At 39.8% G+C, this 19,277-nt stretch overlaps 1 protein-coding gene across 7 annotated transcripts in view; it reads right to left on the reverse strand.

Annotated features, from left to right (window-relative positions):
- The window catches only part of HMGCLL1 (3-hydroxymethyl-3-methylglutaryl-CoA lyase like 1), a 181,977-nt gene that overhangs the window by 148,463 nt on the left and 14,237 nt on the right, over positions 1-19,277 (reverse strand). For 5 of the 7 annotated variants that reach the window (XM_029073980.2, XM_029074003.2, XM_029073967.2 and 2 more), the window contains exons 2-3: positions 816-893; positions 472-579 (exon numbers count right to left, since the gene is read on the reverse strand). In XM_029073980.2, the coding sequence (XP_028929813.1) occupies positions 472-579; positions 816-893 (186 nt within the window). The remainder of the gene's footprint in view (positions 1-471; positions 580-815; positions 894-19,277) is intronic. The other 2 variants (XM_029073987.2, XM_029073973.2) reach the window with 1 other exon arrangement.

The following is a 19,277-nucleotide window of genomic DNA, read 5'->3' on the forward strand; positions in this document are numbered from 1 at the left end:
AGGAACTAGGGTTTGGAATTCTCCTTGCCTCAGCATTTGCAGCAGAGCTACTTCTGTGCGTTAGGTAAGAAGTAACTCCTCACCTCTTGGATATAGGGAAACAGAAGGAAACTGACCTAAGTAAATAAAGCCTCTCATCAAGGACAGATTAAAGGAAACCAAACCCCATCATCATTACTTGGAGGCTGTACCAGCACTGACATGCTGCATTATACATGACAGTGAATAAAAAAGGATGGAGGAGTTCCCAAACTTTCAATTTGCTTGGGTACAGCTTCCAACCCCTCTTAGGATTCAATCATTGGATATTTTATTTTTTCCAGTCATAGCTCCCTGCCCTTGAATATTTTGGGCAAAATAGCATTAGGGGATAGATAACGATGACATCAGATTATAGTCTGAGTACTCTCAGAGAATTCCTTGATGATCTTGAATCATGTCACAATTGACTAACCAGTGAATTTTACCTACCTGAGGTACCCATTTTGCAGAAACAAAGCTAGTCACTTCTATTACTGACAAGCCCGTTTGGGAAAGTTGATTGATGAGCTCAATTTTTATGTTGGTGGGCACGATGGTCTAGGAAAACAAAAAAATTTGACTATACAGATAAAAATAATTTACAAGAGCTTAGAGAACCAAAATATGAAAATATTTTTCTAAATTTAATTGCATTTAAAAGAAAGGCTTGTGTTCAGTTAATATGAATTTAATATACACTATGAATTAAGATAAATAAGCACTTGAGTTATGTCATATTGTTAACTCTTAAAAGAATTAATTGTTTCAACTCACATAAACCTGAAATGTCTTACCTTTTCATTCTGCAAGCCATCTCTGGGCCCAACTTCTACTATTTTAACATATTCAGGAAGGCCAGGTAATTGAGTTGCCTGAAATATAAAATTTGAGTCACTGTAAAAATTAACCACTTTAGGTAGAATTTTAAACTTGACTGTATGAGTATGGTTGCATGTGAGGGTATACACACACACACACACACATACACATAGATATATTTGTCCTTCATATTTGGAGAAGATCCTACTGGTGGTGCACTTCACAATTGACTGCATGTTTGACTGAAAAGGTCAGTAAGGGACTCAGAATCCCATAGAAAAATCACAATTTTCTATTTACAAATGAAAATTTTGCTTTAAGATATCACCTCCCTTCTTGATGGCAGTATATCATGCTGGTCTTGCCCCCTCTTACTTTCTCCTGATCTCCTATTACAGCCCAGTCCACACACTTCTCCCCGATCTTCTGTATCTCATCACCAACCCCTTTCACATATCCTCCCCCTAGCCTGGAATTCTCTACTTCTCCATAGATGTCAGACCACCACTCTCCCCAATTATTAAGGTCATAACTCCTTTAAGAAATCTTCCCTGTTTAAGCCCTCTTTTTCCTGTCTCCCTCTCCCTTCTGTGTCATTTATGCATTTGGATCTGTAGCCTTTGGATATTTGATATTTGTCCCACCCTCAAATCCACAGCACTTATGTGCATAACTTTAAATTATTATACATTATTTATTTATATTAATGTCTTTATTCCCCTCTAGATTGTAGCTCCTTGTGGGCAGGGAACCTGTCTGTTCTAACTAACTCTGTTCTATTGTACTATCCTAAGCACTTAGTACACTGCTCTGCACATAGGAAGCACTCAAATACCACTGATTGAGTATATTTTTGCTGAGAAAGTTAACACCAGTCATTCAGTTAAAAGAATGAAAACTGTGTGGAAAATATTTAAGGCTTGAAGGATTAGACTAGTTACGTTATTTTCATCAAAAATCAGTCTCCTTACTTTAGTGTCCTTAGAGAAAACAGTATGACCCAGTGGATAGAGCACAGACCTGGGCGCTGATGACCTGGGTTCTAATACCAGCTCCTCCATTAGCTTGCTTTGTGTCGTAGGGTGAGTCTCTAAACTTTTTCTGTGCCTCAGTTTCCTCTTCTCTCAATATCTGTTCTCCCTCCCACTTATTCAATCATATTTATTGAGTGCTTACTGTGTGGAGAGCACTGTACTACGCACTTGGAAAGAGAAGCAGCGTGGTTTAGTGGAAAGAGCATGGGCTTGGAAGTCAGAGGTCATAGGATCTAATCCCAGCTCTGCCACTTATCCAGCTGTGTGATTTGGGGCAAGTCACTTAACTTCTCTGTGCCTGCATTACCTCATTTGTAAAATGGGGATTAAGACTGTGAGCCCCACATGGGACAACTTGATTACCTTGTATCAACCCCAGTGCTTAGAACAGTGCTTTGCACATAGTAAGTGCTTAACAAATACCATAATTATTATTAATTATTAACATTATTTAGAATATGAGCCCCAAGTAAGACAATGACTGTGTCTGATCTGCTTATACTGTATCAACTCCAATGCTTAGCACAATGCTTGCCATATAGTAAGCACTTAATACCCTGACTATTATTATTATTATCATCATCATCCTAATTATTATGTCCTTCCCCTCCTGGTGGCCATGAATGCAAGGAAAGAAGAGAGACAATAAGAGCAGTGGGGCAAATAGGGTATATAAGGAAATATAAGGAAAGGAAGAGAAAGGATATTGTGGAGTGAAGACACCCAGCATTCTCTGGCACTGATATAAGTTTCCAATATTAAAGACGCACACAAAAAAATTGCAAAACTCAGTCATACACTTAATTTTTGTATAATAAAAATAATAATTACGGCATTTGTTATGCACTTACTATGTGCCATCACTGTACTAAGCACAGCGGTGGATACAAGCAAATCGGCTTAGACACAGTCCCTGTCCCACATGGGGCTCAAAGTCTCAATCTCCATTTTACAGACAAAGTAACTGAGGCCCAGAGAAGTGAAGTGGCCTGGCCAAGGCCACAGAGCAGCCAAGTGACGGAGTCTGAATTAGAACCCATGACCTTCTGCCGCTAAGACTCGTACTCTATCCACTAAGCCATGCTTCTTCTATGGCATTTAAGTGTTTATGGTATTTGTTAAATGCTTACTATATAATCTCACTGTAGGCAGGGAATGTGCCTGTTTATTATTATATTGTACTCTGACAGATTGTTAGTATAGTGCTTTGCATACAGTGAAGGCTCAATAAATATGACGAAAAGAATGAATGAATATGTGCCAGGCACTATACTAAGTGCTTCGGTAGAAACAAGTTAATCAGGTTGGACAGAGTCCATGTCACATTTGGGCTCATAGTCTTAATCCCATTTTACCAATGAGGGAACTGAGGCACAGAGAAGTTCAGTTAAATTAAGTGGTCACACAGCAGGTGAGTGGTGGAGCCAGGATTAGAACCCTGACTTCCAGGCCCATGTTCTTTTCTCTAGACCACACTGCTTCTCAAATGGAATAGTATAGAGTAATTTGGGGTTCTGAAATAATCATTCATTCATTTAATTATTGAGTGCTTGCTGTGTGCAGAGCACTGTGCTAAGCATTTGGGAGAGTACAATATAACACAGTGTAGCTTAGTGAAAAGAGTAAAGTCTTGGGAGTCAGAGGACATGGGTTCTAATCTGGATCCACCACTTATCTGCTGTGTGACTTTGAGCAAGTCACTTAACTGGGTGGCTCAGTTACCTCATCTGTAAAATTGGGATTAAGACTGTGAGCCCCACGTGGGACAAACTGATTATTTTGGATCTACCCCAGCAATTAGAACACTGCTTGGTGCATATTAAGTGCTTAATAAATACCGTAACTATTATCATAACACATTCCCTGACCAGAACAAGCTTACAATCTAGAGACACGGGTTTAGAGTCTAGAGGGGAAGTAAAACACATATGAAACTTTTCCAATGTCTGCCAACACTTGTCAATTGATGGATTACACCAAGAGATTGAATAGCATAAAGAAGTTGTTGGTAACTACCAGTAACTTCTCAAGGGACTCGGTGTGAGTTAATATGTTGGCAAGTATTTTAGGTACTGCTAGTAGGATGTATGAAAAATGTTGGTTAGTTAGCTTTAACTGGATGCTTATGAGGAATGTACTCAGTAGCTGTTGTTGGTCAACATGCCAATTTATCAATCAATTAATAGCATTTATTGAGTATTTCCTATGTGCAGAGTAATGTACTGAGCACATGAGAGAGTACAATGGAGTTATTCTATGGGATCCCCACTCTCAAGGAAGTAGGATGATATATAGACTTCTAGACTGTAAGCCTGGTATGGGGAGGGATTGTCTCTCTTAATTGCTGAATTGTACTTTTCAAGCACTTAGTACAATCCTCTGCATACAGTAAGAGCTCATTAAATACAATTGAATGAATGAATATTTCTGTCTTTGTTAATAGCTCAGCTGCATGACTTGACATTTCTTTGTCTTTCCTCCTCTTGCCTTGCCCCATGCCTCCCTCCCTCACCTTCTCACCTCTTCTTCTTTGTGTCCCTGTCTTCTGGCTTCCCTGCTTCTCCTCATCCTCTACCACATCAGCTCCCCACCCCAAAACCTCAAACCTGATCCAGTTATGCTTCCCTCCCCTCTGTGACAGTAGTCCCCAAGACCCAAGCACCATTTCTTATTTTGCAGCTGCCTGCATTCCTGTCATGCCGGCTTCATTCCAGAAGCCCTCGTCCTCACCGCCTGAGTTTCCCCAGTCTAACAGTTATGGGGCCAGAGGGCCTGGAAAAGCAGATCCTTAGGTTAAGAGTCAGACTTGAGAGGGCATAAGGGTGCACTTTCACACATGTGTAAAGGTTTAGCTGGGCTTATATCAGCAGGAAATTGAGATTAATGAGGCCCTGCATATTAAGGTGTGATAAGAGAATAAAGCATCCTTTAACGCTGCACCCGAGGGGTCTACGAAACTTACATCTTTCACACCGACTGGAAAATAAAATCCTAAGGAAAAATAGTTCTCACAGGGCTTCTCATGTTGTTCTTAGTTCAAATACATTAAAGCCCCCTGCCTGTGACAACTAGTGGCTTGGTGATATTTATATTTATAGACATCAAACCTCCTGCTGTGCCAGGAACCACACACTGCCCCTTTTCCCACCATATTCACCCCCAAACCCAGTCCTTAGGGAGCTGACACCGCACAGCGGTGGAGATTCCCAGACAGATCTGCCCCAGACATGCCCGACGAACATCACATTACTGCTACTAAACTCGAGGCATAATTTTATGTGTAAATAAAGACTTTATGAGACCTGAAATATCATTCTCGGCTACAAGAATTCCCAGAGAGAACATCTCCACCACTCCACCGCCAGACGAAATGCAAACCATCCTCTGACTGAGAAGGCTGCTGAAAAGGAGTTTTGTATGTGGGAGCCATCATCACCAGAAAACAAAGTTGGCTTTGGGAAGGGGATTAAGTTTCTAAAACCACTGCTTCATTTCTTTTGGGGCTTACTGGGATTCAGCCCTAGGGTTGTGGGCAGAGTCCTAGTACTGCTACAGGGCAAATTAACAGTGCAGTCCCATTTTACCCTCTCCAGGAATCCTCCAAAGCAGATGATCTTTACTCAATTCAGTTTTACTCTACGTGTGAGGGAAGACTGCAAAGTCTGCAATTGAAGAACTAAAAGAAAAGTCTCTTCTTCTCACCATCCTGCCACCCCTTTGACCCTCACACTTTGCAGCCCTGAGAGAGTTCATGCGGGGAGAGCTGCAGATATTGAGTATCTGGCATCTTTCTGAAAGAAAGATAAGCTACTTAAAGGGGATTTGTGATTTTTCAACAGAAAGCAGGAACCATTTCCAAGAACTCATCAGATAGCTTCACAGAATATACAATTCCCTTCCCTATGCTGTTCCATGTTTCCCACTTGCAAGGTTCATTTTTACATATTCAGCAGACAAATGAATCAATATCATCCTTATCACATTTTCCTATTTTCAATGTTCAAAATCTGTGTTTCCCATTGCACACTATACAGAAATTTTAGTTGTCAGCTACCTTATAAGGATGAGGGGTTGAATAAACATAGCTGATATTTGAACCTCCCTCGTCTAAGTGCTCCAAAAATGATGTGTAGACTACAGTGATCTCTGGCAGTTTTATTGAACTGTACTTGTTAATGGACAAAAAGTAAATTATACACATGCATTTTAAATCCACATGTGGGGCTGCCATGGCTGGAAGGATTGAAGCGGTGAAAAGTGAACCATAAAACATAAATAATAATGATAATGATAATAATGGTACTTGTTAAGTGCTTACTAAGTGCCAAGGACTCTTCTAACTCACTGGGATATATACAAATTAATCAGTAATAATAATAACTATAATGGTGGTATTTGTTAAGCGCTTACTATGTGGAAAGCACTGTTCTAAATGCTGGGGTAGATTCAGGATAATCAGGTTGTCACACATGAGGCTCACAGTCTTTATCCCCATTTTACAGATGAGGTAACTGAGGCACAGAGAAGTTAAGTGACTTGCCCAAAGCCACACAGCTGACAAGTGACAGAGTCGGGATTCAAACCCATGCCCTCTGACTCTCAAGCCCATGCTCTTTCCACTGAGCCACGTTGCTTTTCAGGTTGGACACAGTCCCTATCCCACATGGGGATAACACTCTTAATCCCCATGTAATCACACTCTTAATCCACATTTTACAGATGAAGTAACTGAGGCACAGAGAAATGAAGCGACTTGCCTAAAGTCACAGTAGACACGTGGTGGAGCCAGGTCCTTCTGACTCGCAGACCCATGCTCTATCCACACTGCTTAACTGTTTACAATGAGATATATAGTGAGTAAAGAGGACTTGTATGTGGCTTGCAAGCTATCATTTGGCCACCACCCAATTTTGCTCTATTATTTTCCTCCCTCTTGGTAACCATAACTTTGTGGAAGGAACAGAGGCACTGAGAGGAGTGGGGCAAGCTGGCTACCACCCAGACGTACTTCAGGTTACCTAGCCTTATTCCAAACATACTGAGGATACAACCAGTATCATTTGATAATGCTTGAGATTGGACTCCATACTACTCCTTACATTCCAGACCAAAGTAAGGTGAGATACCAAATATCCTTAGGCTGAGATTGCTGAAAACTCAATGAATGGATTAAAACCACAGTGTGGTTCTGATTTTCAAGGCATTTAAGAGACACCTAAGTTGATAACCAAGGAAGTTGTTGAACGGAGAAGATAGAATAATTTAGAATTGGATGATTTAGATGTCAGTGCCTTCATTGCATCTCATTCAGAGGTGCTGTTCTCCTGTAAGGGCCTTATTGAATTATGATAAGCTAAAGCATTACGGCAAGATGCCAAAAGAAAGAAAAAATCAAGGTTTCGTCACCACCAGCTAAAATCTTGGGATTAAGATGTCTTACATTAATGTTCAAGAAATCAGATAAATTTATAAATATGCCTGAAGAAGAAAACTGGATGGTGAATAGAGGAATTCCAAGAGATACAGAGATCTTTAGGATGAATTGTCTTGCTGCAGATTGACTTAGAGAGAAATGAAGGGTGATGTTCAGACCAAAGGACAAATTATTTGCCAAAGTTGAAAAATCCTAATAAAAATCAGCAGAACAAGTATCCACATGGCAGTTTCCTTGAAAGATTCAATCATATGACTTATTTATAGAATATGATGATGGGATGCTTTAGCTTAATCAAATAATTAATCCTTGATATTTAATGAGTATTTAGTGGGTGCCAAATAAATTACAGATAGGGGAAATGGCTAGGTGGAAAGTGCTGTGGGGCTGTGAGTGAGGTGAATATCAAGTTCTTAGTTCAAAGTGCATAGGTGTCTAGGGGAAATGAGAGTTTAGTCTGGGAAGGCCTTTTGGAGGAAGTATGATTCAAATAGGACTTTGAAGACAGAAGAGTGGCAATCTGTCTGATATGAAGGGAGAGAGTTCCAGGCTAGAGGGAGGACATGGTCAAGGGATCGGTGGAGAGGGAGTAGGTGGACACTACAAGTGTGAAGTGAACAGGTTGGGTTGTAGTAGGACATAGTAAAAATAATATTAATTATGGTATTTGTAAAGCACTTACTACGTGCCAAACATTGTTCTAAGTGCTGGGGTGGACACAAGAAAATCAGGATGGACACAGTCCCTATCTCAGCTTTGGGCTCATGGGCTCAATCCCATTTTACAGATAAGGTAATTGAGCCAGAGAGAAGTAAAGTGACTTGCCCAAAGTCACACAGCGGATAAGTGGCTGAGCTGGCATTAGAACCTATGGCCTTCTGACTCACAGACCCATGTTCTATCCACTATGCCAGGACATGATGATGATAATGATGACGGTATTTGTTAAGCGCTTACTATGTGCCAAGTACTGTTCTATGTACTGGGGGAGATACAAGGTTATCAGGTTGTCCCAGTGGGGCTCACAGTCTTAATCTCCATTTTGCAGATGAGGTAACTGATGCACAGATAAGTTAAGTGACTTTCCCAAAGTCACACAGCTGACAAGTGGTGGAGCCGGAATTAGAGCCCAGGATGTCTGACTCACAAGCCCGTGCTCTTTCCACTAAGCCATGGTGCTTCTCTGCGAGTTAGGACAGGGAAAGCTAGAGAAGCAGCATGGCTTAGTGAAAAGAGCACGGGCTTGGAGTCAGAGGTCGTGGGTTCTAATCCTGTCTCCTCCACATATCTGCTGTGTGACCTTGGGCAAGTCACTAAACTTATCTGTGCATAAATTCTCTCATCTATAAAATGGGGATTAAGACTATGAGCTCCAAGTGGGACAACCTGATTACCTTGTATCTACCCCAGCACTTAGAGCAGTGCTTGGAGAGTAAGTGCTTAACAAATACCATTATTATTCATTATTATCATTATTATTATTATTAATGGAGTGTTTTAAAGCCAAAGGTATGGAGTTTCTCTTGCAGAAATGGATGGGAAACATTTAGAGATGTTGAAAGCAGACATCAAACTATAGTATTAATTGAGGGCTATACTAAATGCTTGGGAGAATTCAATACAATAGAGTAGGTGGACACATTCCCTGCCCATAAGGAACTTGTCTAGAAGGGAAGACAGGTAGTATAAATAAATAAATTATGGAGATTTACGTAAATACTGAGGAGCTGAAGGTGGGATGAATATAAGGTACTCAAAGGGTATATATCCCATTGTATAGGCAACAGAAAAGGTAAAGGGAGCCTGGAAAAAGAGGATTTAATCAGAGAAGGCCTCTTGGAGGAGAAGTGACCTTAATAAGGCTTTGAAGATGGGGAAAGTGGTGGTCTGGCATATATGGAGTGTGAAAGTAGTTCCGGGACAGAGAGAGGCTGTGGGGAAGGATAGGCAGTGAGATAGATGAGACTGAGGCCCATTGAGCAATTGGTGTTAGGGAAACTAAGGGTGCAAGTTGGGTTGTATATCAGTGAGGTAAGGAAGGTTGAGAAGAGCTGATTGAGTGCTTTAAAGTCAATCAATGGTAAGGAGTTTCTGTTTGATGCAGAGGTGGATGAACAAAGGATGTTCCTGAGGCGTAGGGAGATTTGTACTGAACAGTTTTTAGAAAAATGATTTGGGCAGCACAGTGAAGTATGGACTGGAATAGGGAGTGACAAAAGGAAGGCAGGCCAATGAAGAGGCAGATGTAGTAGTAGTCAAGGCGGGATATAAGTGCTTGGATTGGCATAGTAGAAGTTTGGATGGAGAGGAAAGGGTGGATATAAGCATTGGTGTGAAGGTTGAACCTACGGGATTTGGCAACAAATTAATAATAATAATAATGTTGGTATTTGTTAAGCGCTTACTAAGTGCAGAGCACTGTTCTAAGCACTGGGGTAGACATAGGGGAATCAGGTTGTCCCACGTGTGGCTCACAGTCTTCATCCTCATTTTACAGATGAGAAAACTGAGGCACAGAGAAGTTAAGTGACTTGTCCACAGTCACACAGCTGACAAGTGGCAGAGCTGGGATTTGAACTCATGACCTCTGAGTCCAAAGCCCATGCTCTTTCCACTGAGCCACGCTGCTTCTCTTATTGAATTGAATATGTGGGTTGAATGAGAGAGATGAATCGAGGAAAGACAAGACATGGACTGAAAATTTTTTTTAGAAAAATCATCTGGGCAGGAGTGTGAAGTATGGATGAGAATAAGGAGAGACAGAAGGCAGGGAAGTCAGCAAGGAGACTGATGCAGTAGTGACAAGTATTTCGATCAATGTCATAGCAATCTAAAGGGAGAGGAAGTGGAGTACTACAGATATTGTGGATGCAAAACTGGCAGAATTTGATGACAGACTAAATATGCAGTCTGCGTGATAGAGATGAATAAAGGATAATGCAAAAGTTATAGCACTTGAGATATGGAGGATGGTGATGTTGTCTACAGTGATGGGAGGACAGTGTGTGTGGATGGGAAAATGAGGAATTATGCTTTGGACATGTTAAGTTTGAGTGATCGGTGGGACATAAAAGTATAGATGTCCAGAAGTCAGGAGCATATGCAAGACTGTAGAGAAGGAGATGTCAGGCCTGGAGAAAGAGATTTGGGAAATATCTGTGTAGACATGAAAGATGAAGCCATGGGAATGAATGAGTACTCCAAGAAAGTGAGTGTAGATGGAGACTAGAAGGGGACCCAAAACTGAGCCTTGAGAGGCCACCCCTCCTTAACCCCTCTACAGTTCAGAGGTTGGGAAACAGAGGAGGACCCAGAAAAGGAAACTGAGAAGGAGCAGCCAAAGTGATAAGAGAACAAATCAATCAGTCAGTGATTTTTTTTTTTCGAGTGTTTACTGTGTGCAGAGCACTTTTCTAAGCAGTTGGGAGAATGTAATACAACAAAGTTGGTAAGCATGTTTCCTTTCCATCAGAAGCTTACCATCTAGAGGAGGAGCTTTGAGCCTACAGGGAGAAAGGATCGTCTCCAGTGCCAAAGGCAGTTTAGAGGTTGAGAAGGATAAGGATGGAGTAGAATCTCTTGGATTTAACAAGGAGGTGTCATTTTCCATGAAGTGGAGGGGGTGGTTAGGAAGGGACGAAAGGAGGGGTCAAGTGAGTTGATAAGGTGCAAATGGATAGGGTTGGAGGCACAGGTGGCAGGGGTAGATTTTGAAGGGAGAAGGAAGAGCTACTCTTGCGATACTGATGGGAAGGATGGGAGAGTCAAAAGGGGGACAAGGAAGAGGGACGGATTGGAAAAGATCAAGGGAAGTTTCAGGGGGAAGGATGGGAGAGTCAAAAGGGGGACAAGGAAGAGGGACGGATTGGAAAAGATCAAGGGAAGTTTCAGGGACAGCATGTCTGATGGTTACAATTTTATCAATGTAATAGTTGACAAGGTCATTTGGGATAACTGATAGGGTAGGCGGAGGGATGGGGATTTGAAGAGTGAGTGAAAAGTCTGAAACAGCTGGTGTGGATAATGGATATGGGAGTCAATAAGGATGGAGAAGTATTGTTGCCAAGAGGAGAGGGCAGAATTAAACCAGGTGAGGATGAGTTTGACATGGATAAGGTCATTAATGTTAAACATTTAATAATAACTTAGTTCATTCAATAGTATTTATTGAGTGCTTAGTATGTGCAGAGCACTGTACTAAGCGCTTGGAATGTACAAATTGGTAACAGAGACAGTCCCTTCCCTTTGACGGGCTTACAGTCTAATCATTATATTTGTGATTGCTGTTTTATATGATATGTATCATATATGTACATATATATACATGTATATACACACACACACACACACCATGTAAAGGGAATTCATATCACTTTTTCAGAAGTCCTGGAACAGATTCTATTTTATAACATCGGAGTCTATGAGAAAATGTGACCCACAACAGAGAACTATCACATTTTTGAGGAATATGGCTCACAATATCATGGGGTTAACCTTATTAACTTTTTTGAAAAATGTATTTTCTCTAAATTTACCTGAACCACTAGCTGAAATAAGAAAAAGTTGTACTTGCCTGTTGGATGTCAATAGTATTTAAGAAGTTTAAATGAAGTAATGTAGGATCATAGGACAAGCTGGTTCCTATAAAAATTGAAACTCCTCAGATAGAAAGGTTAAATTCAGCTATCCGTAGCTTAGTGTTCCTCATCTGTGCACTATCTCTCTCTTTACAGAAATAATTCAGCACTATAGTTGCCCATCTGTAGTTCAAAATCACCAGATTATTATTATTAAGGCAAATACTACAGGTATCTTATGAATGAATGAGTGTCGTGGACTGAAATTGAGGTCTACTAAAATGGAATAAGTGAAATAAATCTCCTTAAACTAGATAGAAATTCTCTTAAGAGCATTTGAAGAGCCAGATGTAGTGAATATAAAGCATGAGGAATCATAAAATTATCAATTTTTAATGAAAAATGATAGTCTTTCTGTAACAGAAAATGAGAATGAATTCCCAAACCAGAACTTCTAAATAAAGTTTTTAAAAAGGGATTAAAAAAGGAAATAACTATGTCTCAATATAAAATAAATGTTATGGAAAATAAATCATTTGTTTTCATTTTATCATTTCTTTAATTAATGATTTCATTGTAATAAAACTACTAATCCATTCTGCCCACTTCCCAGGAAAATGTCCCACCTTTCTTTGAACCAATCTCTAGTTCTAAATGGTGTGCATAGAACTTTTTAGGTTTTGAAATCTAAAGAAAATATTGACTTGAATGTCAAGAGTTTTATTCCCCTCAAACTTCAGCTTTTGCCAAAGATCAGACACAGTTATAACCATTAAGATTGTTTTGCCTTCTGCCAAATTAATTTCCTTTAAAAAAAAATTCAGGAAAAAACTGAATTTCCCAGACTGGGATGTGCTATGCCAAAATACATCATGGAAAAATTTCTCTGTTTTATAAATTGCTGAAAACAGTGGTTTATAATAGAAACTGTAATGAGCCATTCATAATAAGGTAGTTATAAAGTCATTGTGACCCTTCAGCCACAAAGTTTAAGAGAACTATTGGAATGTGTAATTAGGTTTAAGCTGCAACTTTCCCTAATTCCTCTGCATATCTAGCAGGGTTTTCTGCTGGTTAGGTCTGCTTATTAATTGGATTTTGGTCTCGGTTATTTGCTATTAGATAGTCTGGGAGCTTCATGTCCAACTGGCTGTTCTACAGTAATTACCCATCCATAAAAAATTTTAAAAATGATCAAAATATGTCAATGGTCATCTGAGTAGACGTCTTCAGCATTGTTCCAGGATAAACTTCAAGTTCCTGTCCAGGAAGGAATATCAGTGTTCTAATTGCATTTTACAGTTTGGACTTGAGAATCTTGGTACAAAATCTTCATTAGGTTAGTCAGTCAATCATTTATATTTACTTAGTGTGCAGAGCACTGTACTAACTGCTTGGGAGATTGCAATATAACACTATAACAGACACATTCTCTGCCCACAAAGAGCTTACAGTCTAGCGGGGAGATGGACATTAATATAAATAAATTTACAGAAATGTACCTAAATGCTGTGGAGCTGGGAAAGGTGACGATTAAAGGAAGCTAGTCAAGGCGACACAGAAGGGTATTTCAAGCAGTTGACAGCCATGTTTGATCAAAATCAAATTAGAGCCTTCAGCACTGGGGACTGTACATTTTAAAATGATTATTAAAAGATGACTTGCTTGTTAAATGAAAACCACCTTAGGGAGCTATAAGATCATAGTAAAATACCAGAAATGGGATTGTTGTTTGTTTTTCACTTAAAATGGTGGGGGACTTTCCATTCCCAACAGTGAGTTAAAGAAACCAAAAGCTCAGCAAGAACTCTGGAAATGCTTTGGGGAAGGGAAGAGGAGATAAGGTGGGTAGGGGGCTGCCTCTTACCCTCTTGAACCACCTCTACAACTTCTGTGATTGAACTGGCCCACATAATCCCAACAACCATAAACCTTACACAGTATTCACATTTGGAGAGAATCAAATTCTATGAGGATTGGCTAGGAATTGTAACATTGAAGTGTAATCATTCATCAAATAGGGTGGCAGGCAGAGATTCATAATTCCAAAAGCATTTGGTCCCCTGGTCTGCTATGTTATATGGTGTTACTGTACAAAATCATGGGCAGTGGCACATGCTTTTTTGATCGGGCAGTGGTCTGTGTCATTATGAATGTGTACCAGTTCAAAGGTGAGTATTTCATCCACTTGAACCGCACATTGTACTGATTTCAGCAAGAAACCTCTCTCCAATTACATAGCTGGAAAAGGGGGTGTTCAACTGGGCTACAGAAGAGAAAACTGAATGCAACTTGATGAAAAGTAATGCAGGCCCACATTTAGAATCACATTTGTAAATGTACTTATTTATTCATTTATATACTTAATATTTATGACATTTGTTTAACACACTGTGCCCCACACACTGTACTAAATGTTGGAGAAAGGAATAAAGATATTGACTCACATCTGTTTCTTGGTACACAGGGTCTCACAGGAATATTAGGGACAAGAGGGAGAGGCAAAGAAATGAAGAGTTATGAAGAAAACTAAAAGAGAGTCTAAAATTAATACAGAAAGTGTTAAGCAGTTGGAGGGCTCAGGCTGCTGAATGAAGTCTAACCAGAAATAAGGAAGTCATGTGGTGAGCCAAGTAGCATGAAGTAATGTACATTGATTGACCCAGGGCAAACATTTTGGGCAAACCATCAATTATCTTGACAGTTCCTACGGCTGCTCCTACGATAGCACCTAATCTTTACTGGAGCTTCTCAAACAGGTTATTCTGAATAAAGTTAACCTACAGAGGTGAGACACTTCTCTAATATTTTATGAGGGACAGAATAAAGTTGCTTTGCACATCATTAGTAATCTAACTGCTTGTAAAAAAAATGGCTGTGAAAGGATTTATTGTTGATATAGGAACAATTTATCTTCTATTAATACAGTGCTTGTCAGCATCCAAATAATGTCATGTATTATATAGCATCTTTCTGAATGGAGCACCAATGACTTTAAAGAGTCTTTTCCCATTATGGGCAGCATCAACTGGGTTCAGTTTCCAATCCTAACCCTGTCAATGAACTCTCTGAACAGTAAAAGTATGTAAACTAAATAATGCCAGAAAAAAGACAGTAATTTGAAATGCAACTGAGAGCAGTACATGAAGCAGAAGTAATAGTAACTGCTTGTTGAAAATTTGAGGGGAGAAAACGTTCTCCTATCAATCAAATGAACTATAAGATAAAACCAATGATGCCACATGCACAAATTAAAGTTCTAAGGATAGAATGGTCACTTGCCATCAATCAATCAATGGTATTTATTGAGTGTTTACTGTGGGCAGAGCGCTGTACTAATAGCTTGGGAGATAATAATACAAGTTGATACACATACTCCCTGGCCAGAAGGAGCTAGCAGTCTAGATGGAGAACAGACATTAATATAAATTTCAGATATGTACATAAGTGATGGGTTGAGGGTGGGGTGAATGTCAAGTGCTCAAAGAGTACAGATTCAGTTACTTCATACTCTTCAATATGTCGGTGAAACTGTAGTAGATCCTCATTTAATTTAACAAATTATGCCTTTATCAAATGTCCCCTCTTTCTTTCTAGCACACTCACATGCCGTTTATTTAAAAGATTTGGAAGCCTTGATAATCACTTTATATAATTTGATTGGTCCTTAAATAACCCTGGAAAGTATTGTGCCTCTCAAGTGAAAATTATGCAATGAGCAAAAGATGGTATTAATAGATATAAAAGAAACTGAACAAACAATGAGATATTTAATGTATCTCTTCCTCCATCCTATTTTTGCTTAGTTTACAGATTCCCAAATATTTGTTAAATTATTTTAATATCTATCTGCCCCTCTGAATTGAGAGCTCACTGTGGGCATATATATCAACTCTACTGTTCCCTTCCAAGTGCCTAAGTACAGTGTTTGTCACAGTAAGAGCTTAATAATAAATTTCATTAATTGACTAGTTGATTTTACTTAAAATCTAAAATACATTCAAGATATTCCTAGTAAGCATGAACCAAACTCCAAGTCTGAACATTCTAAGTGCTAAAAAATGTAATCTATTCCCCATTCCTTGGAAGCCCTTTCTCAGAGAACCGACACTGATAAAGCATTTAGATTAAAGCCTAAAAATGGCAGGTATAATCTTCAGATGTCTGAAGTCATGGGTCAGTAGAGAAGCATGACATTAAATAGGAAACCAAATTTATGGATTACTAGATAACTAGGATTCTGGTATCCTCTCAGGGTCACACTTGGAGAGTTTCCAATACTCCACCAGTCAACTACAGGAGGAAGAGTCAAGCAGAGGCATACCTATTCCATTCCAAACTTGGGCAGTGGCTAGCTAATGGAAGGCAATCTGCTACAAGTCAAAATCCCCCTGTCCCGGGCAGCAGCGGCATGGAAAAGAGTTGAGGGAGGAGACTCAAGTTTACTGTGTGGAAGGAAGCAATGGTAAACCACTTCTGTATTTTTACCAAGAAATCTCTATGGATACACTACCAGAATGACTGCAGATGGAGGTGGAGCATTCTGGGAGACATGTGTCCATGGCGTCGCTATGGGTCAGAGACTACTCGACAGCATAAAACAAGACAAAAGGATTCTCTTCTTACTACAAAGAGTTGTAATTGGTCAAAATGCAGAGACCATATCAAGGTGCCAGGAAAACATCAATGTTACCTTAGGGACAGCTTTACCATACTAAGCAGTTGGAAAAAATACATAGGTGACAATTAGGCATAGTCTTTGGACCCCAAGAAGCTTAAATTTAAGGCTGAAGAGGGGAGAGAAGTTGGTGACAGATAGAGAAGTAGTAGTAGTTGCATTTATTCAGCACCTACTTAGTATGGTCCATCGTATAATTTGCGTAGAAAGCACAGAATAATTAAATCATATGCTCCCTGTCTACAAGCAGTTTATTCTCTAATGGGGGAAATAAATATAACAAAATTTTAACTATAGAAGTAAAAAATGATAAATAAATAAATTAAAGGACTTATATTCTCGAGTCCTCAGTGTGACCTAGGGGAAATGGCATGGGCCTGGGAGTCAGAAGATCTGGGTTCTAATATCGGCTCTGCCACTTGTCTGCTGTGTGACCTAGGGCAAGTCACTAAATTTATCTGTGCCTCCGTTACCTCATCTGTAAATTAAGACTGTGAGCTTCTTTTGGGATATGGACTAAATCCAACCTGATTATCCTATACAATAATAACAATTATGGTATTTGTTAAGCACTTACTATGTGCCAAACACTCTTCTAAGTGCTGGGAGTAGATGCAAGGTAATCAGGTTGCCCCATGTGGAGCTCACAGTCTTAATCCCCATTTCACAGGTGATGTAACTGAAAAACAAAGAAGTTAAGTGGCTTGCCCAAGGTCACAGAGCAGGCAAGTGGTAGAGCCAGGATTAAAACCCATGTCCTCCGACTCTCAAGCCTGTGCTCTTTCACCTTAACCATACTGCTTCTCTATCTACCACAACACTTAGTGTCTGGCAGTGTCCGGTACATAGTAAGTGCTTAGCAAATACCATTAAAAATTCACAGTAGCTAGAATTAACCAAATCAATTAATCAATGGTATTTATAAAGTACTTACTATGTGCAGAGCACTGTACTAAGTGCTTGAAAGAGTAAAATACAACAGAATTAGTAGACACATTCCCTGTTCATAATAAACTTACAGTCTAAAGGGGGACAGACATTACTATTAATAAATAATTCATAATATACAATTTGAAGATATGTATGTAAGTGCTGTAGGATTTGGGGGTGGGGTGAATATACAATTGAATGAATGACATGTCCAAAGATCACAGATCCAAGTGTACAGATGATGCAGAGGGAAAGGAAGTTCCAGGCTAGAGGGAGGATGTAGAAAAGGGGTCGTCAGTGAGATAGATGAGATCGGAGAACAGTGAGCAAATTGGCGTTACAGGAGCGGACTGTGTGGACTAGGCTGTAGTAGATTAATGAGGAGAGGTAGGATGGGGCAAGCTGAGTGCTCTAAAACCAATGGTAAGGAGTTTCTGTTTGATGTGGAGGTGGATGTGCAGCCACGTGAAGTTCTTAAGGAATGGGGAGACATGATAGACTGAACAATTTTGTTGATAACCAAGCAGCAGAGTGAAGTATGGATTAGAGTGCGGAGATAGAGGAGGCCAGGAGGACAGTGAGAAGGCAGATGCTGTAGTCGAGGTGGGACAAGATAAGTGTTTGGATCAGCATGGTAGCACTCTGAATGGAAAGGAAAGGGCAGATTTTAGCAATGTTGCGACTGAAGGGATGAAATGGCTCAGAGTGCTAAGGAATCAATTGGGGGCAATTTATTGGAAGAGGTGGAGGAAGGCTTTGAAGAGGATAACTTTGAATGTGGGGAGAGCTGTGATCTGGCTGATGTGGGGAGGGAGAGACTTAGAAGAAGGGAACACAGAATAAGCAAGGAGTTGCACGTGGGAGAGTAAATGCAAGATATATCTAGAAGGTTAGCTTGGGAGGAATAAAACAATGATTTTAGGTAGAACAGGAGAAGAGAGCAGATAGGTAAGATGGAGCCTGATTTTTGAAACCAATTGTGAAGAGGTTTTCTGAAGTAGAAATATAGGAATCATTGAAAGATTTTAAAGAGAAAATTGATAGAGACTGAATGATGATCTATGTGGCAGCAATGGAAAGGAAGTAAGATGGAGATTGGGAGACCAATGAGAAGGCCAATGCTACTGTCTACCATGACAAGATCAGAACTCATGCCAGAGGAGTTGCAGCAATATGGACATATAGGAAGGGGCAGATCTGGGAAATGTTCTGCAGAAAGAATTGGTAGGATTTAGCAGTGGTTGTTTATAGTGAAGAGCTGATAATGACATTAAGATTGTATGCTTATGGGATGGGAGGAAAGTGTGCTACTGACTAATATGGGAAAGTTAGTGAGGGAGTGTATTGAGGGGAAAGGATAAGGAGAATGACTTTTAGCAAGGAGAGATGAGACAGTAAGATGGAAAAAATGATTAAAGACATCCTTAAATTGAACTTTTAAAAATGCTAAATAAATGTATATCTTGGAAAGCTTAACCAAGGGACCCTACACACCAAAGAATAATGTAATTTCTGAGACTCCAATTCTTTGTAGCTTTATGCTATCAGAGCAAGCCGGTGAGCAAAGATATGGAAACATTAGTTTGAGAATGCTGAATGGTGCCTCATCCACCCAGGAACATTCCTTTGTCATCTCCCACCCAAACATGAGATAATCAAACAAGTCAAAGCTAGGCAGGCACAATGTTCTTCCAGTAAAAAGCTTTTCCACAGTAGTGGAACTCTAGGAACCATGAAAAGATTCACCCACATTGTAGCAAACTCTACCGGTCTTGGATCAGTTG

The sequence above is a fragment of the Ornithorhynchus anatinus genome, chromosome 1 (assembly GCF_004115215.2).
Source record: "Ornithorhynchus anatinus isolate Pmale09 chromosome 1, mOrnAna1.pri.v4, whole genome shotgun sequence".
Classification (NCBI taxonomy): Eukaryota; Metazoa; Chordata; class Mammalia; order Monotremata; family Ornithorhynchidae; genus Ornithorhynchus; species Ornithorhynchus anatinus.